The sequence below is a fragment of the Coenobita brevimanus genome, chromosome 57 (genome assembly GCF_032717465.1).
Source record: "Coenobita brevimanus isolate Jiangsu-jjx chromosome 57, ASM3271746v2, whole genome shotgun sequence".
Classification (NCBI taxonomy): domain Eukaryota; kingdom Metazoa; phylum Arthropoda; class Malacostraca; order Decapoda; family Coenobitidae; genus Coenobita; species Coenobita brevimanus.
Window position 1 is genome coordinate 8,044,569 of NC_137010.1, and position 27,278 is coordinate 8,071,846.

A 27,278-nucleotide genomic window follows, 5' to 3' on the forward strand; every position below is an offset into this window, starting at 1 on the left:
ACCTAATCCCAAAGGGGTATAAAATTTAAAGTTCTCAACCTTTTTAACTAATATTGTCACATTTAAGAATGCTATTGTGGCCTTATGTCAAAGGTCTGTTCTGCTATGGGATATCCCTGCCAGAGTTAGAAAGGCAACAGCAGTTAGCACCTGTAAATGGAGATATGGTACTATCTGTTACCATAATCGACTAATTAATCTGTGGAAAATGCAATCATCATCAGAGGACCAAGGAGACAGTTGTGAATATTGTACCATTTTTTTAATGTCAAAATTTGTATAATAATTAACGCTTCCTGCGAAGAGAAAGTGAGTTGTGCCTGAGCCACGTAGCCCGGCGAGACCCGCCCTTCGTCTTGGTGTAGTGGAAGCCACGACCCAGCCCACGGTGCTTGCGACCAGCAGAGGTCTTGCCACGCATCTCGCGGTGCTTGTGGGAGTGCTTGCTTATCCAGTTGAGTGTGGGGTCCTTTCGGACAGTGTTGTGCCGAGGGTCCAACAGAATGACTTCATAGTACTTGTATGTAGCATCCTGAGCCACCCAATAGCTGTTCAGCACACGCAGCCCTCCAAGGCGACGACCCACACGCTCCTGGGGGGGGGGATGAAGTCTGAGATACTTCTAAAACATCAGGTGCTCTAAGTAATAGGAATTATGGTCAGAAAAAATGTTTTTCAACAACATCCATCTGTGTGGTGCATTGATCATCATGGTAACATATACAGTAGATAGGCTATGGCACAAGGGTAGGTTTTGAGACAAAGACTGACAGGACAGATGGCCAGAAGTTTAGCAAGTTTTGTGACAGGAGTCCAGAATGGGACAACTGATACCAGCCCTGCAGTGTGTGTTATGGACTGTTTTAGTGCAAGGGTTGAAAAATACTTGATGGGAACTAAACGACTTGTTACGAATACTGGTCATGCAGTAGTAATTTACATTTCAAACAAAAAGAAGTTCAGTTCCCTAGCCCCACAGACTTCCAAACCTCTCTTCCTCACACATTCATCCACCATATCTTTCCACCTTCTCCTTGGCCTACCTCGCCTCCTCTCTCCTTCGAATTCGCTCATATAAACCTTCTTCACCACTCTATTGTTATCCATTCTCTCCACATGACCATACCATCTCAGTACACTCTCTTCCATTCTGGTGTCCACCGACTTCCTCACTCCGCATCTTTCACGAATCACATTACTTCGTATCCTTGACTGAGAAGGTGACTCCCAGTGTGATGTTACAGAGAAAGGAGAGAGAGGAAAATGTGCAAAGGAAGTGGAAAGTAGAATGACATAGGGAAGGAAAGTACGGTAGCTAGTGCTATGAAGGCCTTGATAAGAAAGAGGCTTGAGTGTTGCAGCTGCACAAGGCTCACATGAAGGAGTGTTATTGCCAACTTTAACATACAGGGGTGAGACAATGGTGTGGCATGAGAATGAGTCAAGAGTTAGAGCAGTGGAGATGGGACTGTTGAGGAATGTATGTATAGTACAGAGAGTGGACAGGATACGAAATCATGTGATTTGTGAAAAATGCAGGGTGAGGAAGTCCGTGGACACCAGAATTGGAGAGAGTGTACTGAGATGGTATGGCCATATGGAGAGCATGGAAGACAACAGAGTTGAAAAAAGTAAATCTAAGCAAATTTTAAGGAGGGAGGAGGTGGAGAGATATGCTGGATCAGTGTGTGGGGAAGCGAGGTATGAAAGTTGGTGAAACTAAGGGACTGCCAAGAGACTGAGCAGGGTGGATGAATTTTGTGCAGAGAAGTGCATGACCAGGGATTTGGCACCCCTTTCTAACATAACAGTGTTCACACTGACTCTATCAGATATGTACCATATAATTATATGAAGCTAAAGAACGTGGTGAAATTGTTAGGCCTATCAGATGGAGCCAGGATCCCATGGGCTAGGCCATTGAATTATGCAAACTTTGGCTGTCTACATGCTGGTACTCCTTACCCAACTCTAAACTGGGAAAGGAGGTCCGGATGATGATGATGATGATAGAGATGCCGATTCAGTAAATGACCGCCAATATGGTTTTTCATCATACCACTGAAAGACTGTTACATACCTTTTCCTTGCTTCTGAATAGTGCCAATTACAACAAACAGTATAGTATATACCTGTACTAATGTTTACAAGTAATATGCGCCAAAAGGAGGAAGATACAACAAATAACATACTTCTGCCAGAGACTGTAGGTTTCGTGTTGGCTTCAGCTGGTTAACACCATGGCTCTTGGGCTTGCCATAGGTTGCACCCTTGGGCACAGGACGCTTGCGGCCACCACGACGGATACGAATGCGGTAGATGATGAAGCCTGTAAAGCAATGACAGAGATCTCTTTATTGATTGGGGGAGGGGGGGGGGGGTCCATTAACATCCATCAGTGGTGCATTTATAACCATAGATTTAGGAAAGGGACATTATTTTCAACATTATTAGACCCTAAAGAAATTACAGTAACTACCAACTAACCCTGTTTGGCTTTGTAGCCAAGCCTGCGGGCCTTCTCAGGGCGAGTGGGGCGAGGAGCACGGTGCAGCTTGTTGAGGTGACGGTATTGCCACGCTCGAATGCGCAGCAAGAAGCGCATCACATCACTCTGTTTCTTACGGTAAATCTCTTGCATATACTTGTAGGCGCCCATCTTGGTGGCGCAGCCTGAAATGGGGAATGGCATAATTACAATCAAACATAGCAAAAGCTAATGCTAAACTGTTGCTGGAAAATCAGAATTGGATCTGCTTTGTCAACAACGACTTCTGAGTAGTGCTTGATATTCATCATGTACGGTATGAATATTATACTACATTATTATGTTTTTGCAATTTTGAGCCAGAAACACTCGCTATTCCTATTTCTGACTCACTGACCAGATACAGTACCGGTACCAAAGTCATGTCTCCTCTTTAACCCCTACACACCAGGCATCAGCTAGGACCAACGCTAAAGAACATAAGAAAGGATAACTGAAGTAGGCCAGTTGGCCCACACTAGTCAGCTCCAGGAAGAGTACTGTAACTGAACTACTAGAATGAGATAAGGATAGCAAAGATGCAGGCTCTCCCTCGGCCTCCAAACCCTCCAGCCGAAGCTGGCAAGAAAAACTCAGACCGAACACCAATCAATATAGAAAAACCGGCATGGACATTTTAAAAGAAAGTGTGAAAGGAGAAAAAGACACTAGCATAATGTATCAGAGTGTAAAAGGGATGGATGCTTACCGCCGGGTGTCGGTAGGAACTGTAAAAGTAATCCCGCCAGTTTGAATTGGCCACCATTTGATCTTGTCACCAAAAGGCAGGGAGAGAGTCCCACCACCCGACGCAATTGCTGATCATTCTTCTCAATGACTTAGCCAGATGTAGAGTGATGTCATAAGAAATCGCCACACGCGATTCTGTTCCTGCCTCAGGCAGACCCCTTGCCTCATCCACCCCTGCCAAGCCTCTGCCCAAGGGTACAAGGAAAGAGCTCAATGACAGTGCCATAGGGCACGTTTTGGATGTCACTGTGTCTAGTTTATCTGGTAGTGGAGAAACTTCCTCAGAAAAGGATAGACTCTGAAGAAGTTATGTTGAGAGCGATGTGTCATGTGTGCCCACCCTTGCCAGCTCTGAGACGTCTGATCATGCCCTCACATTGCTTCAGGAGGCAGGAATGGCCTATTATAATGATGCCTTCCCATCAGATGGAGAGGTGGACGATGCTGGAGCTGTGGAAAGCGAAGAAGACGGTGGTGAGCGTAGAAGTCACATAGCTAAGCCACAAACGTTGTCGCTGCACCAGTCCTTTGGGCTTCCCAGCCAAAGTTGGGGCTGCATGCACACACACATGGAAGCATCCTGATTTAAGCCCCACACCTCATCCTTTTCACATCCATACTCATTGATGCAATCATCTGCAGAGCTGGGGATGCTTTGATTCGAAAGTACTATGGCCTTTAATAGTTTCCCTTAACTGCTATACTTTCCCAGACATGAAACTTTGAAAAGAGGCAGTTTTGGGAAATATGACCATAAGAAGGGAGGCCAAAACAAAATAAGCACGGCGTCAAAGGGTTCTGGCAAGACTATAAACAAGTATATGCCACTACCCTGCATAAAATTCTATGGAAGATCGCATTCTATGCACTGCTTTGACATTAAACACAGAAAATGAGGATGACTGCTATAGGCAGGAAGGTCCATCCTAGGCAGCTCCTGTAAGAATGTGACCAACCAACAAAAGTAAACAACTTTAATTTTTAAACATCAACGAATCGAGTGCCATTTCAGAATCATGTCATCCATTATCAAATTATTTTCGCATCCTTACGGTAACTTTTCATTTTCCAGTTCCGCAACTATTTAAGTAAGTTAACTGCTAGAATATAAGAAAGAGGATATTCCTTAGTTAACACAGCAACAATACAGAATGAGTGGAGGAATTACTATTTGCTCTAGCCGCTTATCTCAGATGGCATATTTCAACTTTACTGCAAAACCCAGGTAACAATATTCAGCTTACAAGCTGTCTGAACTGGAAGGGTTTGATTATCAATCTTTTTAATACTAGGGGATTCTTCAGCCAAATAAAATAATCTTGTGACAGCAAGAATAAAATATCCTGTGAGTGAAGGAGTGAGACAATAGCTAACTAAACCCATTTATATCCATGGACAAACATATTTCTTACTTTGATTTGCTTACTAACTTATGACAAGTGCCATAGGGTGTGGCTTGGATGCCACTGTGTCTAGTTTATCTAGTAGTTGAGAAGTTATCACACTCAGAGCAAAGCCAAAGTCGGGGCCGTGCACACACTTTCACTTACCCACTTTCAACAATTATCACTGAGTTTCCAAAGCCATCTGTTCTGTTGGATTGGTTTATGGTAGGTCAGCTTTTTAAAATACTTTAAACAGTAACTTGGTATTATTAACAAGCACAGGAGAAAGGTAGGTTGTCTTCTAGGGTACTAGTGTTAAGTAAACGGTGTAGTGTAACACTATATTACTGGTGTTAACTGCCACCTCGACTTGTAATAACCAAAATGTAACATAACAAATTGGTCAATTTTCGGAAAACTAAATTTCTCCATTTCGAAACCGAAAATATCTTTTCTGGTCAATTTTAGTGTGATTTGAATGAATATGACTTTCATTTTTGTTGGAAATCACTCACTGTGGAGATAGGCCAACCCAGTCTATCTCCAAAACGGGTGAAAAAGAAATTGTTTTGGAAGGGGGTAAAGAAAGTAAGGCAGTGTGAAAGGGGAAATAGTTGGGGGGTTAAAGATAGATTGTTGGTGGTGAAGAGAGAGAAACTGAGGAGATGGAAGGAGCACTTTGAGGATTTGTTGAATGTATAGAGTGAGAGCAGTGCGAGTATAAGTGGTTGGGGAATGGCTGGGAGAAGAGATGAGAGGAGGGAGGAAGAGATCAGTAGGGCAGAAGTGGTGAAAGCAATGAAGAAAATCAAGATAGGAAAGGCACCAGGAATTGATGGAATGTGTGGTGAAATGCTGAAGTATGGGGGTGAGATTGTAGTGGGGTGGATATGGTAGTTGTGTAGGTTGGCTTGGGAAGAGGGAAGGGTTCTGGAGGACTGGAAATCAGGTATAATTGTTCCTTTATACAAAGGAAAAGGGGAGAGCGATGTACTGTATGTGGTAACCATAAGGGTATTTCCCTTCTTAGCGTAACTGGAAAATATATGGTAGAATACTCACTGATAGGGTTGGGCATATAACAGACGAGCTAGCTGGAGAAGAACGGGGGGGATTTGGGAAGGGAAGAGGGTGTGTAGATCAGATATTTGTTCTGAGAAGTTTAGTGGAGAAGCATCTAGAGAAGGGAAAGAAAGTGTATGCTGCCTTCATGGACTTGGAGAAAGCTTATGACAGAATAGATAGGCAAGGTATGTGGGAGGTATCAAGAATATATGGAGTGGAAGGGAAATTGTTGAGTGCTGTGAAGAGTATGTACGAAGGGGCTAGGGCTATGGTGCAAGTGGATGGTGACCTGAGTGAGTTCTTTGATCTAAATGTGGGACTGAAACTGGGTTGTGTGATGTCTCCATGGCTGTTTAATATATACATGGATGGGGTTGTAAAGGAGGTGCAAGGTAGGGTAGAGGATGTGGGGGTGGCTCTAATGAATGAGGGTGAGATGTGGAAGATTCTTGTGTTGCTGTCTGCTGATGGTACAGTATTGTTTAGTGAAGATGAATGGGAGTTGCAAGGTTTGGTGAATGAATCTGGGACAGTGTGTAGGAAGAGGAATCTGAAAGTTAAACAAGAGTAAAGTTATGGTGTTTGAGAATGAAGTCACAGAATGCACAGTGAGGTTGGATGGTGAGGATATGGAGAATGTGAGTGCATTCAAGTACTTGGGTAGTGTGATGAGTAAGGATGGAACTTTTGGGGATGAAGTGCTTGAAAGGGTACAGCAGGGAAGGAAGGGTGTTGGTTTACTGAAAGCAGTGATGAGAAATTGGGAGGTGGGTATGGAAGTTAAGAAGTCAATGCATGACAGTATTGTGAACCCTGCCCTGACATATGGAAGTGAGGCATGGACCTTGCAAGAGGGGAACAAGTCAAGAGTGAGAGCAGTGGAAATGAGTTACTTGAGGGGAGGACGTGGAGTGACATGGAGGGACAGGTTGACAAATGAAGAAGTGAAGGAACGTTGTGGGGTGGATGTGGTTGAGAAGATTAGGAGAAATACACTGAGGTGGTTTGGACATGTGGAGAGAATGGAGAATGAAAGACTGACAAAGAGGGTGTATTTAGGTGAGGTGGAGGGAGGGAGAGGAGGGGAAGACCAAGGATGAGGTTGAGGGGATGGAGAGGTATATGAGGGAGGGGGGAGTTGAGCTGGGGGGAGGGTAGTCAAATGGTGGGTGAAAGCGCAGACACCCCCATATTATTAACCTAACCTAACCTTACCTTACCTTAAATGTCATCAGAAATGGGAGAAATGGAGTTCCCCCGAGCTAAGCCCTGTATTGGACTATATAGCCCCGCTAGGGTTACAGGAGCGAGCTACCACTCCCAGCACGGCAGCCCGGGTGAGGCTCGAACTCGCAATCCCTCGATTACGAGTCCGGCGCGCTACCACTGTGCTACCGCGCCCCCCGAAATGTCATCAGAGGGGAATGAGGTAGAAGAGCTAGCCGCAGTCCTCTAAACCCACATGTTCTCCGCTCCGTTAAATTTGCATAACACTTAAAAATTTACAGTACCATCGCTGAAGGTCTATCTATCTATTGCCAGACGCCTCAATCCTGTTTGGGGTGGCCACAAACAAATCGCCTCCAAGTCGCCCTGTCCCCTGCCATTTCACTGCCCTGCTCCCAACTCACACCCCCCTCTCTCATATACCTCTCCACCCCATCCCTCCATCTCATCCTCGGCCTCCCCCTCCCTCTTCCCCCCCTCCACCTCACTCACATACACTCTCTTCGTCAGTCTTTCACCCTCCATCTGTCTATAATGTAGGTCACTTCCACACTTTGGGGAGGAAGGCTGAATACCATGACTGCATAATAAATTCAGTTTCTTAATTATTCTTAAAAAAAATAAAAATAAAAAAATAAAAACCAACGGCCTCGAATTCACTCACAGCACACCCACTATAAGAGGACACCATCGTGGAGGGATGTTTGAAACCTCAAAATCTCTTAACACAATCAATGATTTGACTGGTCAGCTTTTTGGTTGATTTTACTTTCATTGGCCGTGACATCCAAGCATGTGCTGTAATGGCATGGCGTCACACCTGGGAGGTGCCGTGACAGAGAAACAACTCGAAAGTTTGAAAGTGAGGGGAGATCCAAGGTAACATTATATTATTATGATTTTTAAGTTAAATATACACTTTCGAAAACAAATGTTTAAAGAAATAAATTCAGAACAACATGGTCTACAATATGGCTGTGTCAGATTTCCTGCATGGAGAAATGTAGTTTTCTGAAAACTGACCAACAAATTAATCACTGGTGTGACCGAGATTCAATCCCGGGCCCTTGCGCTCCACAGGCACATACGTTACCACTAAGCCGAAGAGATGACCCCAACATTGCCTCTCATCGATACTTTTACAGACCCCAATACATCACTATTCCCTCCCCTTGGTGAGTTTCGAACACAGTAGTGTAGCATTGGACGCCACCATTGGGGAGGCTGCGCACCACACCAAACAGTTCAGCCTTGGGATGTGAGGACTAAGACACTGCCAGCTAACCAACATCATTACCCTCCAAGCCTTGCCACACATCCCACACTGCTGCCAACCAATGTATTAGCCAAAATGAAAATGAACAACATAATCACTGGTCTGGCTAAGATTCGATTTCAGGCCCTCACAAACACACACACGTTACCACTGAGCCAAAGAGAGAATCCCCACTTGGTCTCTAAGCAATGCGGGCTTTTATAGACCCCATTACAGATTAGTATCTGGACAATCCTGAAGGCCTTATGGAAGAGCCTGAAGAAGTGAAGGGTTTGGAGCCAGCAACCACTGCAATAGAAATACAAAATTCTAACACTAAAAACCATTGGTGAAACTTAGTTTTATGTCCAATATCATTTATGGCTGAAAATACAGACTTACCACCCATATTACGCAAAGTTTGTCAAGACTGATAGAGCATGTCGCATTTAACTACCAATGATTCAAACCACAAGTGAAGAAAATAAACAATTACGAGCGGTCGACCATAAAATGCACTTATTAGTATGGTAATTAGTTTCAACGACGTACATCGTTAAACACCCCAAGCCTAAACTCAGTACACTAATATGGATGATGCTGTGGCCGTAAGTTTAATTCCATTGGATGTAAACCTGCAGTTGCCAGTCGGCAATCCACCATCCTCCTTTCGGGGGATACGGAGTTGCGGGACGTAAGTATAAAGTGGCTCTTCCGTCGTTCGGTTATAATGGAAACACCACATACATGCGTCCCTCTCCAGCACCAATCATATGGGTACAGGTTAACGTGAGACCCGCATGTGCTAACAACATAGACCGCTGATTACTGTAATTAACCATAAAAAAACGAGATATTACCTCTTCTGCCTCATCCAAGGCAGAGTGACAGTGTATGCCTTCCATGTGACGGAAAAAATTAAAGAAATGAAAGCCAAAAGCACTTATAAAGTTAGTGACACCGTGTTTCCCTCACCTCCCGCTGCGGTCGCCTTGTGGAGAGAGAGAAAAAAAATATGGCCACTCGGAGTCTCGGACTGGTGACATGGTTCTCAAATATTTAATGATCTCTAATAGCTTGTGCCTTTTGCCTGCTCATAATAAACCTTAAATATTTTAAAACGGTATTTTGTATATAAAGTTAGAATTTTTTACCATGATAAAATTATAGATGAAATTTAAGAAACCTGACCATGGAAAGGGGAAACTATTTTCGTGTGTGTGTGTGTGTGTGTGAAACATTCCAGTCCAACCTTGACTATAACCGTGGTTCATTAGATTCGTATGAGAGTATGCTTTACAATTTTACTTGAAGGTAATGGGGTGCTTTCAAAGCTAGTATTCCGCTAGATGGCTCCACTGTTGCAGTAAACACATTCCCCGCACTGTTTAAAAAGCATATTTTTCATTGTGTAAATATCGATACTGTTGTGTGAAAATGTGGATCATGGTAATGTCATATGCCGAAATATAAATAATACAAATAGAACACGTATATATAACGTATCGTGAAGTGTTTACATTTATCATAAACGGAAATTAAAATATCATTGATGGCATGTGATGGCAACCCGTCCTTCCAGTGACCCTATATTATTTAATTTCTGCTACATTTAGTGCAAATTTGGTTCTTAATACATTGTCTGTTCAGACTGTAAAGTACGCCTAGTGGGTATCTAGACTCATCCAGTTTCTATGTGGGCAGAAATTTAATGTTGAGTAAATACTGGCATTCAACATTTTGCTCGCTTCCTTCACGCATGCGCACCACAAGACAGTCCCGTGTTTAAGTTTTTCACGAGGGATGTCAAGTTTCCATGAAAAATTTTATTTTGATGACGTGTAATGTCACGGATTCACTCAGAGTAGAAACAAGCTAAATTCATAACATTCGTCATTGGTTCGTAAGTGACTATGTACAGGCAGTGTGTTTCACTGAGCGATATCTTTGTGTGATTGTCATTCCCACATATTGCCTCTCTAGCTGTTAACTAAGCTACGCCCATTTCTCATGTCCCTGTACCCGACGTTGGTTACATTACTGTCGTAAACGGACACACCCACAAACACATATAGTTCAGTAATGTGAGTTCCTGACTGTTGAGCTGAGAGAGAGAGAGACCTTCCCCAGCAGGTTCCTTGCACCATGAGTGAGTCATATATGTATCATTGTAGCTTTTTGTAAATAAAGTGTTACAGTGAAGTTTTGTCTTTTTCTGTTGAGAACTAGTGGTTATTTTAATTTTTACATTTCACCAAGTGCCTACCAAATAAATACCTTAAGGTCATCTTATCATCAATATCTCACACACATTGTCCCCTCTTGGCAAGTCCCTAATGGTATGGTCATGTGAGAACTGTCTCCAGGCCACCTGTCCACACACATATGTTTGTAAGATCTTCCACTGACTGAGTCAGTAGCTTGTGCACATACCAGTCCTCTTGACCTGGATGCAATCTCACTCGGGGTAGACATTTAAGAGGATACAGTAGTATTTACTCATCATGTGTTCTCACGTTTGCATGTGTGTGTGTATATATAATATATACATATACATTATATATATATATATATATATATATATATATATATATATATATATATATATATATATAATCGTGAATACTGAACTTGACTCCGTGTGAATCTTGTGGTTCACTTGGAGGCGATGTCTTGGCTTGTGTACCTTCCACAGTCGTCTGTCCTCGGTGAGACCGGGCAAAGAATGACGCGTAAACGATCTTGGTTTTGGGACGGTTCCTCAGACCGGATCATTTTTGATGGTGAATGCCAGTATTTACTCAACATTAAATTTCTGCCCACATAGAGACTGGATGAGTCAAGATACCCACTAGGCGTACTTTACACTCTGAACAAACTATGTATTAAGAATCTAACTTGCACTAAATGTAGCAGAAATCAAATAATGTAGGACCACTGAAATGGCGGATTGCCATCACATGCCATCAGTGATATTTTAATTTCAGTTTATGATAAATATAAACAATTCATGATACGTTATATATACGTGTTCTGTTTGTATTATTTATATTACGGCATATGACATTATCATGATTCACAATTTCACACAACAGTGTAAATATTTAACAAATAAAATTATGCTTTTTAAACAGCGCGGGAATGTGTTTACTGCTACAGTGGAGCCATCTGACGGAATAGTAGGCTTTTCAGAAGCACCCCATTTGAATATCATTGGAGTTTGTTCAGTAACATAGTTGGTTTTTAGGAAGCAGTCTTTATATACACCTATGTTGACTGTTTACCTTTATATGCCTAGATTATTAGATACTAGCGTTAATAAACAAATTTATTTGCATTTACAAGTTACATCGTCTGCTCTTTCCCGGGGTTATAAATACAAGAAGAAAATGTAAACAAGCTTAAATGGAAAAGATCCGATTCTTCTATTATTTTGTCAGCGCAGCGTATATTTAGAATCAAGTATGATATATAAGGGTTTAGGTACTATTAAAGAATGTTATTTTGACAGCTCCTCCCACCCCTCAGTTCACTCCTACCAGCAAGATGGCGGTGATGGAAGGACCACTCAGCAAATGGACTAATGTGATGAAAGGATGGCAGTACCGATGGTTCGTGCTGGATGACTGTGCTGGGCTTCTGTCATATTACACCGTCAGTATGGCCACAACTCTATATATTGCATATGATGTTTGGGATAGTTTTGAGTACTAGGCTACTGCCATTTCACTCTTTCGATAACCCTTTTAATTTGCACTATCACTGTTCTCGTATAATTTTGGGTGTTCACATATTTATGTGATTTTGCTTTGAGTGGAAGCAGCAAGATCTGTTTGTTTGAGCACATTCACTTATGCCTCTTTTCACCGTTATTCAATGCGACATTACTTTCATGCTAATAATCACCAATAGTTCTCAGGGGAAAAGAAAAAATCTGAAGGTACTGGTATTGAAAGAAAGACGTTATGTGGTATATATATAACCATACTTAAGGGGGTCAATGAATTTTTGTAATCCCTTCAGTAGGAAGATAAAAAAAATTTGTTAGCCCCTTTATTACTACTATGAGGGTCTCAGTGGGCAGTGATAGCCTAGTTCTGAGTCTAGGCTAACATTACCCGGATAGTTTAAGCTGTAGGAGATAATATTGGGTGTGAACTATGGTGAATTAGGCTAGATAAGTGCAGACACTCCTTTGACTCGGCACCTTCATCAGTCTTGCCATTATGGTGCCCAACCAAGGATTCTTAGACCTATAGGCATCCTATTGACTACTCCAAGTGGTGGTGACTAAGCAGATGAATAAGTATCGTATTGGAATGGGCCTTTAACAATATGTGTTGATTTATAGATGACCATAGATACTGGGTATTTTTTTCAATTTTATTGTGAAACATGTAAAAACCCGGTATATCACACATACTATATTTACAAGGAAGTTACCACCAAGCGCAAAACTTGCCACCAACTCTCCTAATGCACGTCTTACTTTTGGCATAGTTTCAAATTCCATTCCCGTATTGTAGATTTGGTCTGTTAAGTTACTGTAGGATGTTTGGACTGGGTAGGCTAACCTAGCCCTTGACCTTTATGCTGTGAATAAGTAATGAAGGTGTGACGAATTACCAAAGCGGCACATATAATTGCAAAGCGTAATACTGGGTACTTTTATTAGTACGTGGCATCATAGAAGTCACATGTGAAGTCTGTTCAATGAAATATTTTATTACGGTAATTCTTTACCAAATGGGCATTGCTCTTTTATATTTTCTACTGAAATGTGCCTTTGACAGGTTACTTGCTATTTTTCTTAGATTACATTTTCTACTGGGTATTTTTATAAACTTATATACTTCTGCCATACCACGTTGAGTACACCGCTTCCCGTCCGGTCAGCGAAGTTAACCCGCGCCGTCCCGAGGACGTACTTCCACGTCCTCACGTTTTGTCACAGCTAATCCCGAGGACGCACTTCAACGTCCTGCAATTGCAAGGTTCATAATTTCCACAATTTTCAATTCTCGCGAGTCATTTTTGGTACGTATACACGGGACACCTTCCTCAACAAGATGCCAGGCAGAGACAATGCCTTACCCAGCATGACGTCCTCCCCCCCCCCTGCGGGCCCTTTTCTCAGCAATTCACCTGTTATCAGTGACCTGGCCAGTATAGCCATGTCATGCCACGGTACGAAATTCAGGGCCAGAGTGATTCCCCAATCAATGACAATGTGGAGGACAAACTTTACATAGCATTAGAGGAAGAAACAGTTAGAAATGATGATCAGGTAATGTGGCAAAAAAAGGTCAGGTATTAGTGAGTGAAACAATGCTTATAATGCCTATATTACTGCTTGAAAACCAATATACTCTTGTACTACATATAAATTCGTAACAGTAAATAAATAAATACCGTTTATGAGTGGTGTGAAATAGTTATCCTCCCATAGAACTCGTTTTCTTTGGTGCCAGCCTGATAGAAAACCCAGTAAGGTAAGGAGGCTCTCCTACCTGTAATGAGTATTTTAAACCTCAGGTGAGCAATTTCTCTTTGAATTATTGATGTTTCTCACCAAAAGCGAAAGTTTTAGCAAAAAAAAAAGGGTCGAAAAATGGTCGGGATTGGGGGGTACCAGTGGTCAAAAAGTGGTCGGGACGGGGCGGGTTAAGCAATGTTGGGTCTGGTTAGTACTTGGATGGGTGACCTCCTGGGAACACCAGATGCTATTGGCATCCCTACGTGTCAAGTGGGGTTGGTGGAGGATTAGTGCCCCTCCCTGTAAAACAATTAACTCTAAGCCCTTGACCACCCCATTCGGGATACATGGCGTCTGGCAATGAATGAATGAATGAATATACTTCTGAAAGCTGTAAATGAGGATTTACAATGCATAAATATTTTGCTGACATCTGCCAGTTACAGGCCATATCTAACATTCCTAACTCACGTTTTTAAATTTGAAAGCTGGCTGTCAAACGCAAGTTAGGTTAGGTTTGGTTAAATCATTAAGTTTTCCATAGCTTTGACACTGTTATTAGTGTTTTCTTTTGCATACATTTGAGTATGTTTGATACTCTGACACGTCCAGTCGGAGCGGTGGTTGGTAAACAGCGTGGCAGTTGAAGAGATTATGGGTAAACAATGGCATAGTTGGCCTGGCCACCTCCTTAAATACCAATACCAAAAAATAGGTAGAGTACTGTATATTTAATTTTTTTCCAATCACTTTGTAGTCAGAGTTCAGCAGTTAATTACAGTATCTATGTTGCACATGTACCAAAATTATTTACCTTGAGATTTTGAGTTTGTTATAATACTGGTAGAATTGCCATGTCCGTTTGGGAAAGAATTACCATATTATTATCTTAAAATGACAGGTGAGAAATGTGAATGTGCGGGGTAGAATTGTCAGAGGCAGACCAAAAAAGACCTGGGATGGTGTCATAAAGTGTGACCTCAGGGATAAGGGAGTGAATAGGGAGACTGCCAGAAACTGAGTAGCCTGAAGAGCTGCTATTTGGTGACCAATGCCAGTGCATGCAAGCATGTTGGAGTCTTTATAAATATATGAATGATACTTTTATTAAGAAATCTGGCCTTAACACATTCTTGTTGTGAAGAGGACGAAGACTCTGTACGTGGTCAGATTTAATACAGTAATTAGGGGTGGGTACCCAAGACTGAGATGTGCATAAAAGTGTAGTACAACCTTGATTTAACGTAAAACCTGATGTCAGATTTAATGGACACCATGAAGCCACCAGACTTCTATCAGCTATAATGAACAGTGTCCATTAAATGGGGCACAACAGTTCACAATAGGCTACATGAGTTTTCTTCCTTAGCCTTTATCATTCTTTTTCTGTGCCTGCCCTCCTCTCTTCCTATTTCTCCCATCTTTCCTGTCGCTACTTGATGCTTTTCTTTCCGTTACAGGTGGCTTTACATTGTGTGACACGCCAAATGGTTTCCTGTAAGCCAAGAAACCATTAACAACGCTGGGTGGTAACCATATAACCAAACCATACGTGCTCCCTACGTGTCAAGTGGGTTGGTGGAGGGTTAGTGCCCCTCCCTGTAAAACAAATAACTCAGAGTCAAATGGCCACCCCGTACGGGATTATGGCGTCTGGCAATAGATAGATAGTTTCATGAAATGCAATGACAAAAATGAGGAATAAACTGCAAAAGGGCAAAATTATGGTCCAAGATAGTGTAAAACAGGAATAGTTTTCATTTTTTAGTGCAGTACCTCATATTGGTACAGTAGGTAAAAGTTGTACAGGTACTTGATGCTTTCTTTGTCTTGCAACTCATATCCTCAAAGAGATTGTAGAGGTGATTTGTTGACTTCCCTTCCATATGTAAATGTGGATAGTGGAGATGATGCCTGCTTTGCAGAGCATAAAATATTTGCCTTATCCTCTATCCATTATTGTTGTGTTGTGTTAATGGAGTGCATTTGCTTGTAGTCGAAAGAGAAAATGGTGCGAGGTGCACGTCGAGGGTGCGTCAGACTGAAGGGGGCAATGGTGGGGATTGATGATGATGATGACTCAACCTTCACCATCACTGTTGATGCCAAGACCTTTCACTTCCAGGTTTGTAGTTCACTAACCAATGTATGTTATCATATAGAATTAATAATGTATGATACCACTGTTGTAGTCATCCATCCAATATGGGTGAGAGAAAAAAAAAAGATAGGGCTGATGATGATGATGATGATTACTGTAGTTGAACGGCTGATGATGACGATGATTACTGTAGTTGAACGGCTGATGATGATGATTACTGTAGTTGAACGGCTGATGATGATGGTTACTGTAGTTGAAAGGATGATGATGGTGATGGTTACTGTAGTTGAAAGGCTTTGTATGAATTGATGAAGAGTGATGTATTCCTTTATATATCATTGAAATTAGTGCAGAATGATGTGTTCCATAAATCACTTGAAGTGTAGGTGATTTTATTTGTCTAGGAGAGACTCGGGAGCTCTGCAAAACCTCAGTTGTTGTTGCTTAACCCTAGTCCATCTGATTGAGCAGACCTGTTGACTGCAGGTAAGCAGCTGTCCCTATGAGGTTGTCCCACAGATTCCTTACACTGTTGATGTGGTGTCTGCATCATAGTGTGGCATGTGCTGTGCAGTGTGTGCCATTATGTGTGTTATGTTGTGTGGGCAAATTCTGCAAGCTAGACATACGAGTATGCCATCTGAGATACCACCCAACCGAAATCAAAGTTGGTAGCTGAGAAGGACATTTGAAGGTCCAGGTAATGTCCTGCTGTAAGCCTAGGTAGGTGAACTCTATAATCTATAAGGACACCTCCGATGGATGGATGTCAAGAGGGGAGTTTGCAGTATGGTGTTGTGATTAAAAGTGTTGTACTGCCCTGCGCGTGAAGTGAGTATATAGATATTTCTTCATTGCTAGTCTTGGAATGTCTGGTTAAGGGGTATTGCTGCAGAGTACTTGATAATGTTTGTTTGATGATTGGTTTATATGCTTAGGTGTGTTGTGTGTGTCTGTCATATTATGACAGGGGTGTTGTGTATTGGCACAGGCTACTGCATAGATTATGTACGAGTATGTCCCTGATATCAAGGTAGTCTCTGACAGGGAGGACTTTAGTTTCTTGGTGCAAGTGAACTGTGAGAGTATTTTGATGTAGCCAGTGGTTATGCATTGGGTATTGTTCTTTATGGTTTGCATGGTTGTGGGTATTAGATAGGATGGTAACCCCTACCAGGGAGGCATAGAACATCATTGATCTGATGAATTGTTTGTAGAGAAAGAGTGTTTCTTTTTGTTGCCCAGTGTTGCCTTGAGTGTGTTGAGTCTGGGGGTGCCCTGCCTTTTGATATCTGGTCCTTGCAGGTGAGTTTGGTGTCATATGTCACTCCAAGGGTCTTAGTGCAGGATGTGTGTGGAGCACATACATTGTTAAGTGTGATGTGGGAGAAGTACCTGTGTTCATAGTTACTTCAGGTAATGAGTGTAGTGGTAGATTTGGCTGGGGTAATTGTAAGCCTGTTGCCCTTGACCCAAGTCTGCTGTGTGTTGAGTTAGTCCTGTTGCAGTGTGCAGGTTGTCTCTGCATTGTGGTGTGTGATTGTTATGATGATATCATCTGCATATGAGGCAATGTTTGTGGATAGTTGGAGTGTGGGAATGTCATGCATATATAGGTTGAAGAGTGTGAGTGAGAGAAGAGAGCCTTGTGGAACTCCATTAGAGAAATTTCATGTTTGTGATGACTTGCCCTGGAATGTAACATATGCTTGTCCACCGTACAAATAGTTGGCAAGCCAGCTTTTGTTGCTGTTCTCCTTGTGTGTGTTGTATATCTTGGTGATTAGTTTGTGTTGGGTGATAGCATCGAAGGCTTCACTAATATGTGTTAGTGTGAGAAGTGTGCATAGTGCCGGTGTCACAGAGTTGCAGCCATATAATGCTTGTTGTTAGAGATTAGTCAGTAAGGTGGTTGTAGAGTGCAGTGCTCTTAGTCCATGTTGCGAAGGAGCAAGGGTGACATAGCCTGACTTTGTTGAGAATGAGGTGTTCATTTATTTTGGATGGTGTGTGAAATAACATCATGGGTGTGTACGAAGAAGTGAGTGGTGGGATTTTGTTTGGTTTAAGTGTAGTGATGATTGTTCCATGTTTCCAAATACTGGGAATTCTATAGTATGCATATGAATAGTTGCTGATGTTTGTGAGGACTTGGATGCCTTGTGGTCCTAAATATATCGGGTGTAGGTTTCTGATGCCATCTGGGTTTGTGCTTGTAGTTTTTCATATAACTTTACTTGTCTACCCTGAAATGAAGTGGGTTGCGTTTTGATTAAGAAAAAAAGGACCGCCTGTGTTGATAGTGTTGTTTTTCAAAATCAGTGCATGTTGATGTTGAGTTTGCATAGTGGTTTACGAGTATGTTTGCTTGTTCATTGTAGGAAACAGTGTGTTGGCTGTTAGAGGTAATGATGGCATGGGTCTTGGAAGTGCATGTTTGTGATTTGGTGGTATTGTCAAATGTTTTGTAGAGCCAATAGAGGTCTGTGGAGTGATTATGTGTTACAAAAACCTTCCAATTTCCCCCTCCCCCCTTTTTTATACTTTTGTCGTTGATCTCATTGTTTAGTTTTTGGAGCCTTGTGATGGTGTCTTGTGTGTGTGGGAGAAATGGGTTGTGTTTAAGTCTGTCACATTTTCTTACAAGGCTGGCAATCTCTGGTGTAAAGTTGGGCTATAATGTTATCTGTTCCCTCGTGGAATGTGGCATTTTTTTGCATTGAGTGTGATGCTGTTAAAATTTATAATGTGCCTGTTAATGTTGATAATGGGTGTGTTGTTTAGTGCACTGAAGTGCCATTCTGTTTCCTCTGTAAATTTTGTCCAGTCTGCTTTCATGTAATTTATGTGTGAGACATGATAACCCTGGTTTGGGTTGTGTTTCTGTAGTGATAATGTTGAGGAGATGATCTGTAGTGAGTTTGGTTCTGTTTGCCCGGTGGTGTTGAATGCAGATGTTGGCAAAGAGAATGTGATATCAGAGGAGGAGGAGGAGGAGGAGGAGAGGGTGCCGTTTGCCTGGTGTGGAATGAGTGTGTATTGTGAGAATGTACATGTTATGTTGTTAAGCAATGTCGAGACCTCAGCGGTTGCATTGAGTGTAGCAGAGGTAGGTGTCTTTGTAGGGAGAGGAGCTGAGGGTTGTACTGTACTGGTACAGCATGGGAGGTGGTGAGGAATATAAAAGTTAAAATTGATTTTGTGTGTGTGTGTGTGTGTGTGTGCTAGACTTGACACTCTGATTATATTTCAAGCATTCATTCATCCTAGAACAGTGATTATGTTGTTTGTGTTGTATCTTTGTAGAGGATTGATGGTAAATGTTTGTAATGAGGCCTTCTCTGTGCCCCTCAGTTCTGTCAAAGTGAATGTGTAAGTAGTGTCAGATTTGAGGGGTCTGTGTGTGTGTGTGTGTGTGTGTGTGTGTGTGTGTGTGTGTGTGTGTGTGTGTGTGTCAGTTTTGTTTCTTGTAGAAGTACTATGTCATGGTCATGAAGGAATTGATCTACTTCTGATTTTGTTTTCTTTCTCAGAGACAGTCAACATGTAGCTGTATGTTTGTGTGTCTTCGAGACAATCTGCATTCATTGTGTGTGTGTTGTAGGTGTAGTGGAAGTGTATAGGGACTGAGCTGTGGTGTCTGTGGTTGTGTGAGTGTGGGGGTTGTTGGAGAGGGTGGGAGTATTGTGTTTGCTGTGCTGGGAGGAGTCTTTGTGAATTTGCTGCACCCATCACACCCATGAGCTGTGGTGTTGTCTGGTGTTTATTAATGTAATGCATGTGATGTGGGTCCATTCTCTGCATGAAGTGCATTGAACTGGTCCACGTGTATGTCTTGCATTTGTGATGTGTAGGGAGTAAATAGGGCATATGTATTGTGTTTGGAGTGTTATGTTTGTGTGTGTGTGTGTGTGCTTGACATGTCATCCTGTATGATTATGCCTTTTTTTTTTTTTTTTTTTTTTTTTTTCTGGATCACTTCATTGACCCCCATTTCTAATTCATAACAACTTTTGTAGTAAAATCCATTTTTCCAGGCTTGACTCAGTTGGCCATTTTGTCTAGGCCATCTTGCAAGTCTTTAGAACTAGCTTGATTTATAATACTTTTCATAATTTTTGCATCATCTTCAAACATGTTCATATAGCTACTCGGCTTTTCTGGCAAGTTTTTTATAGATATGAGATGTATGTAAACAACACTGAACTCTGGGGCACCCCGATGGTTATACCCATCCACTGGAACTGTTTGTATCTATCTTCCCAACATACAGTTTTCCATACATTGTATCAATTTCCCAGGTACCCCTGCAGTGGTTTGAAGTTTCCACAATACAGTAGTCTTTTATGTGACACCTGTCAGTTGCCTTTCTTAGATCCAGGTGGATGAGTTTGGGAGTGTGTGTAAGAAACGGAATTTAAAGGTGAATGTAGGGAAGAGTAAAGTTATGGTCTTCGAGAGAGGTGAAGTCAGTGAATGTACAGTGAGATTGGATGATGAGGAAATGGAAAATGTGAGTACGTTTCAGTACTTGGGTAGTGTGATGAGTAAGGATGGAAGTTTGGAGGGTGAAGTGCTTGAAAGGGTACAACAAGGAAGAAAGGTTGCTGGTTCCTTGAAGGCGGTGATAAGAAACAAGGAAGTGAGCATGGAAGTGAAAAAGTTATTACATGACAGTATTGTGATACCAACTCTGACGTATGGAAGTGAAGCTTGGAGGTTGTTGGAGGGACAGAAGTCAAGAGCGAGAGCAGTGGAAATTAGTTAATTGAGAGGAGCCTGTGGAGTCACATGGAGAGACAGACTGATAAATGAGGATGTGAAGGAGCATTGTGGTGTGGATGTGGATGTGATAGGAAGCATTAGGAGAAACACATTGAGGTGGTTTGGCCATGTGAAGAGGATGGAGAGTGAGAGACTGATGAGGAGAGTGTATGTGAGTGAGGTGGAGGGGGAGAGAGGGAGGGGAAGACCAAGGATGAGATGGAGGGATGGAGTGGAGAGGTATATGAGAGAGGGGTGTGTGAATTGGGAGCAGGGCAGTGAAATGGCGGGGGACAGGGTGACGTGGAGGCGATTTGTTTGTGGCCACCCCATATAAGGGATTAAGGCGTCTGGCAGTAGATAGATAGATAGATCCAGGTTGACACAGTCTAATGCTCCCCCTCCTCTCTCTCTCTCTCTCTCTCTCTCTCTCTCATAATATCCACAACTATATTGTAGAGATTTAGGAGATTAGTAATGCTAGATGATTCATCTCCAGATCCAAACTGTTTTGTAATTAGCTCTTTCTCATGTAGACTCTGAGTCCATCTTCTTCTAACTATTCTTCCAGAGCTTACAAGCAGTATTAGTAAGGAGCGAACTTTATATGATGGTGCTGTATTTACCCTTTTCCAATGTACCATGTCAGTAATTCACCTCTGTCATGAGAACTCTTGATAATATTGGGGATTGGCCCCACTGACTTGGTGGGGCCAGTCTCATTGCATTTCTCACATCCAATTCCTTCATCAATTTCAATACTTCACTTTGATCAACCTCTGGCATTTTGGAACTCTTTTATTTCCTCTTCAGATTCCAACAACTTATCTGCTGTTACAAATACTGACTGCAGTCTTCCATAGCCCGCACATATCTTCTTCCGTCTCATATGAGGCGCTCCGAGCCAGGGGGGCAATTGTGCATTTTGCTTATTTGCTTTGATACCTAATTACCAAACTGTAATATACCATAAACATGTCATGTTTACCACCATTTTAATAATCTTGGCTAGCACTTTCAAGCTGAACAATAAAATGCATATAAGCATAATTTTTACATCGTATAATTAGTCATGTCAAGGTTTAACAACTAATTACCGAAAATAAGCAAAATGCACAGTCGCCCCTCTGTCTTGGAGCGCCTCATATGTTACCTCGCCAACTCTCAACCTCAATATATTGTCTCACATTTTTATTGTTAGCAGAATATAAAACTTCTCTTTTTTTAATATCCCTTTTGTATTTCATTTCTTCCTCTCTCTATTTTTATGCAATCACATCTTACTTTTTTATACTGTATTAATTCCCAGCTCTTTCACTGTATTGCCTCTGCACCTTGTTCCATGCTCTGTTTTGTGTGTGTGTGTTCCCAGTTTTAAGATTTTCACAATTTACTGTTCTTAAAGCAGGTATATATAGACTACTGGTATGTGGGGTTCCATAATATATTTAGTGTTCAGCTACATGGAAACCATCCAGTGTTATTTATTTATTTATTTATTTATTTTCTACAATTAATAATACTGTATATTCTGCTTTGATGTTGAGGTGGTAGGTGGTGGTGACTACCATCCACTCAATGTAATGCTACCTACTTCATCCTTCATCTTTATCATTTTGTTTCTTTGTCTGCCCTCTTCTCTTTCTATTTCTCCCTTTCCTCTTGTCCCTTTTATTTTTTTCCCCTCACCTTTCCACTTTAGTTGGCATGACACTGAGTGACAGGCTTAATGGTTTCCCCTAACCCAGGAAACCATTACAACACTGGGTGGTAACCATATAACCAGATGATGGGGTGGTGTGGAGCCTGCTGTGGGGTCCCTGCTAACTGGTTGGAGTGCCCCAGATGTGATGTTCATCCAGGAACCAAACTTGCACAATTTTCCATGCATTGCAAGTCAGTTCTGTGCATGAAACTGCCCTGCAGGAGTGAGTTCCTGCCTGTCTTTGGTTGATTGGTCTGCATGGCCAGACAGATGGGTTGATCAGCAACAATTTTGAGGTTGTATTATTTGGCCTTATAATAACTAGCCAAGAAAGTGATTTGTTCTTCATACATCCTTAGGCTCATGATGCAGATGAAAGGGAGAAGTGGATTCGAGGGCTGGAGGACACCATAGTGCGACACACACCTTCCATCAGGGTAGGTCACAGTGATTTCTTCTGAGTAAAATCATATTGGTATCTTGAACTTTATAAAAAATCAACAAATTATTCCAGTTTTTTTTTTAGAGATTGTAGTAAAATCATATTGGTATCCTGAACTTTTTTAAAAATCAACAAATTGTTCCAGGGTTTTTTAGAGATTGTTTGACTCCCTCAGCTTGAGGTGTGTCTTTTAGCCTGAATGAAAGTGCCAGTTACCAAAATGAAATAAATCTCTATCATATTTTACAGTGATTCCTTGGTTATTGCGCACCTGATTATCAGTGCTGGAAGAAAATCTGCACTCCAGCTGTTATTGTTCGTTTTTGGGTTAGAAATTTTATCATGCACCTGATCTGGTTTCTGGCAAAATTAATGGTGCAGAATTTGTGGTTTCAGATGACTTTGAGGCAGGGTTGGCATTGAGCAGATCAAATTGATTTAATCATGTGATTGAATCATTGATTATTTTGCTTAATTTTTTTTTTTAAATCTAAGAGTTAACAAAACTAAAATCTGAAGGTTTATAAAAGTTGTGTATAGCTTTGTGTTGACATTCATTTATTCAGATACTTAAGCATTAGGTTAGCAGATTTTGTACAGTGGTGCCATTCTAAATTGCTACATTGTATAACAAAAAATATTTTTACATTTGTGTAACTAAGTATTGAAATTATTTGTACATCTGAAGTAATGAGCCATAAATCAAAAACCAAAGCCATAAGACTAGGTAGGCTATGCTTGGTCACTATTAGCTTAAGATTTTCCTATGTGGTAATATCAGTCAGCTTTGGAATATGCTGTCTTGAATGTCACTGGCAACTCAGCCTTAACCAGTAGTGTACAGACAGGACTTGAACAGATATGTATCTGGATTCTGGGCATTGGCTTTCATCCTGAACCATCAATGGATAGACAGGATTTGAAGTTAACAGTATTCAGTATTCTGCTTTTGAAATATTAGCTGTATAATAAACAAAAATCAAATAAAAAAAACAAATAAATTGAATAATTTAAAAAAAATCATTGATTTTTTTTTTTAAATAAAATAAATCACCAACCCTGCTTTGAGGGATTCAAAGATGAGGCCTGCTCTGAGAGTTAATCCCAGATGGTGGAGACCACTAACTCTGCCCCTAGCCTCAGAATGCCTGGCCTCAAGTCCATCTCCGGTCTCTATATGGTATGTGTTTCTTCTGTAGATTGTGCCCTTGCCATCAGTTTGTATTAACCTAACCATTCCTCTGTGGGTTTCTGCTGCTTTGCAAAGCAGTATGCGTGTATTTAGTGGGTCTAAAATATTTTAAAAGGGAAAATTTGTGTATGAGTTAGGTGCCCAGTACCAGTTAGGATAAATCCCTTATGTTCTGTTCTTTTATTATTATGCAATTTCTTTGTCATGCACTACAGTAGGTGCAGTACCAGCTAGAAAGTACTCAGAAAGCACATACCTTTGCCAGTGGGATTGCCATTAACCCCTCTGAGGCTGAACCTTCGCAATTTTTCCGGATCCACTGGTCGTCCACTGGACTGATTTTTCATGTTTCAATTTTTTTTTTTTTTTTGCCAAATTGAAGAATGTTTGGCACACCTGGCAGTGCAATTTTTGGTTTCCTAGACCCATCCTGTGCTGCACAATAAAGTGTGAATATTGTGGAAATTTATGCATGTCAGTTACAAAGAAATCCCCCCCCCCCCAAATCATTGGTGCTGAAATGGTTTCAGATGACTAGATATGCGTATTACAAACAAAATCAGTGCATATTATAGTAGGCTTCATCAAGAAAAATATAGTTATTATTTTTTTCACATTTGTTGATGTTTATTGTGTTTATGCAAGAATCGAGTTATTTCTGTGGTCTGAGTGGTTTAGTTTGTGTCCAACGAGAGACGAGAGATGAATTTTTTTAGACTCTAACCAGATTATTCAGTACGGGTACATAGTATATTTTATATTGTACTTATAAATAAAATGATCATAATTTTGAAAATCTTGTAGAGAAATCAATTCTGGGTAGTGTTGCTGACATGAGGGCCATGAGAGGACAGTGTGGAGGTTTGTCAGATCTTATGATTGTGCGGTGGACCAAGAGAGAGAGAGAGGAGCAGTCAGGGAGAGAGACTGAAAGTAAAAAAGCTGAGGTTTTAAGAAATGGCAGATGAATACACGGGCATTGTAGGGGAGAGGTTAGAATGAGTGAATTGGAATGAAATGGCTCTGGACAGCTTGTGGAATGTGTATGGGGATTACTTAGTTATGAATGCTGTGGTGTGTGGTGTGGCAAGAGTAACAAAGAAGAAAGGTATGGCATGGTGGGATGAAGAGGTTAAAAGAGCAGTGGAGGAAAAGAGGATGAAGTGGCTAGAGTCGATACAGAACAAGGCCCAGGTGAAATACGAAATGAATATATTGACAGCAAGAAGCAAGTAATGTTACTAGTGGAGGGGAAAAAGGAGGAGGTAAATAATGATCTAGGAAGAGAAATGAATGCAGATTACTCTGAAAATAGGAAGTTATTCTGGAAAGAGGTGTGGAAATGTAGAAGTGACAGTGGAAAGAGATGTGAAAGTATGAAGGATGTAAGTGGTAGATTATTAAACCATGGAGTTGAATAAGGACCAGATGGAAAGAATATTTTGAGTCTGATGAATGGGATTGGAGAGAGCAAAGTGTACAGAGGAGGAATTCAGTGCCAGGATGCGTGACACTGGCAGAGGTGAAGAATGCTGTGAAGCAGCTGAAAAATCAGAAAGCAGCTGGGGTTGATGAGGTGTATGCAGAGATGATTAAGTGTAGTGGAGAGAGTGGATTGAAGTGCTTGCTGGAGATATGTAAGAAGGCATGGATGAGTGAAACTGTGCCACCAGAGTGGAAAAAGGCAGTGATTGTACCTCAGTACAAAAATAAATGCGGGCGTCATGAGTGCAAGAATTATCGTGGCATAATGTCACATCATGGCAATGATTAGGTGGATGTGCAGTGCATCCTTGAGTGCAAGACCTGGAGGGGCTAAGTTTATGATGGAAGAGTTGAGAGGTAGGATGGGACTGGAGTGTATTGGTGTTGTGATGAAGAGTAGTAGTTTGAGATGGTTTGGACATGTGGAGAGGATGGGGAATGATAACTGGGTGCACAAAGTGAGAATTGTTGATGTTGGGGGTAGGGTAGTGAGAGATCAACCAAAAGAGACCTGGGATGAGGTCACCGAGTATGACCTCAGGGTTAAGGGATTAATTAAGGGAAGCTGCCAGAAATCGAGCGGCATGGAGAGCTGCCATTAGGTGACCAAGGCCGATGCATGCAATCATGTTGGAGCCTTCAAAAGTGAAAATGAAGTCTGTTGAGTGTTCCAGGAAAGGTATATGGAAGAATTATTATAAAGTAAGACAGGTGACAGAAGTCCTAGTGAGTGACAAACAGGGTGGCTTTAGGAGTGGCAGAGGATGTTTGGATCAAATATTGCAATGAGACAGATAGTGGAGAAGGCATGTGAGAAGGAGGCTAAGGTATTTATGGATCTGGAAAAAGCATACGACAAGGACAGAAAAGGATTGTGGAAGGTTTTGTGCATGTACAGTGTAGATGGTAAGCTGCTAGGTGCCATCAAGAGTTTTGATGATGGTAATGAGGCATGTGTAAGGGTAAATGGGGATCTGAGTGAATCTGTCACGATCATTGTGGGAGTGCAACAAGGTGGGGTGATGAGAGAAGTAAAAAGATGAGTAATGGAGAGGGGGATAGCATTGGTAATGAATAGTGATGGATGGAATATCTCAGATCTGTTGGATGCTGATGATGCAGTGCTTCTTGCAAATACCGGACAAGAATTTGGTAGACTAGTGCAGAGTTTTGCTAAAGTCTGTGAACGTCGTGCCTTGAGAGTAAATGTAGAAAAGAGTATAGTGAAGGTTATTGAGAGAGAAGGTGATTCCCCATGTGATTTTACAGTGAGTGAAGAGAGACTGGAATTGGTGAGAGAGTTCAGATACCTGGGTAATAGAAAAGAGAGGAAAATGTGCAAAAGAAGTGGAAAGTAGAGTGGCACAGGGAAGGACCAGAGGCTTGAGTGTTGCAGCTACACGAGGCTTACATGAAGGAGTGTTAGTGCCAACTTTTACATATGGGTATGAGACTATGGTGTGGCATGAAAATGAAAAGTCAGGAGTAAGAGCAATGGAAATAAGACTGCTGAGGAATGCATGTAGAGTACAGAGAGTGGATAGGATATGGAATAATGTGATTCATGAAAGATGTGGAGTGAGGAAGTCTGTGTACACCAGAATTGAAGACAGTGTATGGAGATGGAGAGAATGGGTGACAGTAGAGTGATGAAAGGTATATCAGAGTGAATTTACAGTAGGGAGGAGGAGAGGTAGGCCAAGAAGGTAGAGAGATATGGTGGATGAGTGCATGAGGAAGTGAGGTATGGAAGTTGGTGAGGCTAGGGGACTGACAAGAGACCGAGCTGGCTGAATGAATTTTTTCCAGAGAAGCGCATGATCAGGGATTTGGCACCCCTTTTTAACATGACAACATTCGGATTGACTCTGTCAGGTACGTTTATGTGAACCAACAGAATGTTG

The 27,278-nt window shown here is 41.6% G+C and overlaps 2 protein-coding genes across 3 annotated transcripts in view; one reads left to right on the top strand and one right to left on the bottom strand.

Annotated features, from left to right (window-relative positions):
- Positions 1-246: 246 nt before the first annotated feature.
- On the bottom strand, positions 247-9,224 carry RpL15 (ribosomal protein L15). Of its 2 annotated transcripts, none has more exons than XM_080274187.1 (4): positions 9,185-9,224; positions 2,488-2,673; positions 2,193-2,329; positions 247-592 (listed from the first exon to the last, which is right to left on the bottom strand). In XM_080274187.1, exons 2-4 carry the CDS (start codon positions 2,657-2,659, stop codon positions 287-289), a joined length of 615 nt encoding a protein of 204 aa, XP_080130313.1. In that variant the 5' UTR covers positions 2,660-2,673; positions 9,185-9,224; the 3' UTR covers positions 247-286. The 2 variants fall into 2 exon arrangements, with proteins under 2 accessions (XP_080130313.1, XP_080130314.1); XM_080274188.1 differs by lacking the exon at positions 9,185-9,224 and adding an exon at positions 3,237-3,259.
- Positions 9,225-11,755: 2,531 nt separating this feature from the next.
- LOC145402305 (oxysterol-binding protein-related protein 9) overlaps positions 11,756-27,278 on the top strand; it is a 103,090-nt gene continuing 87,567 nt past the window's right edge. The window contains exons 1-3 of the mRNA XM_080274443.1: positions 11,756-11,863; positions 15,682-15,810; positions 22,615-22,692. Of these exons, the coding sequence (XP_080130569.1) occupies positions 11,756-11,863; positions 15,682-15,810; positions 22,615-22,692 (315 nt within the window). The remainder of the gene's footprint in view (positions 11,864-15,681; positions 15,811-22,614; positions 22,693-27,278) is intronic.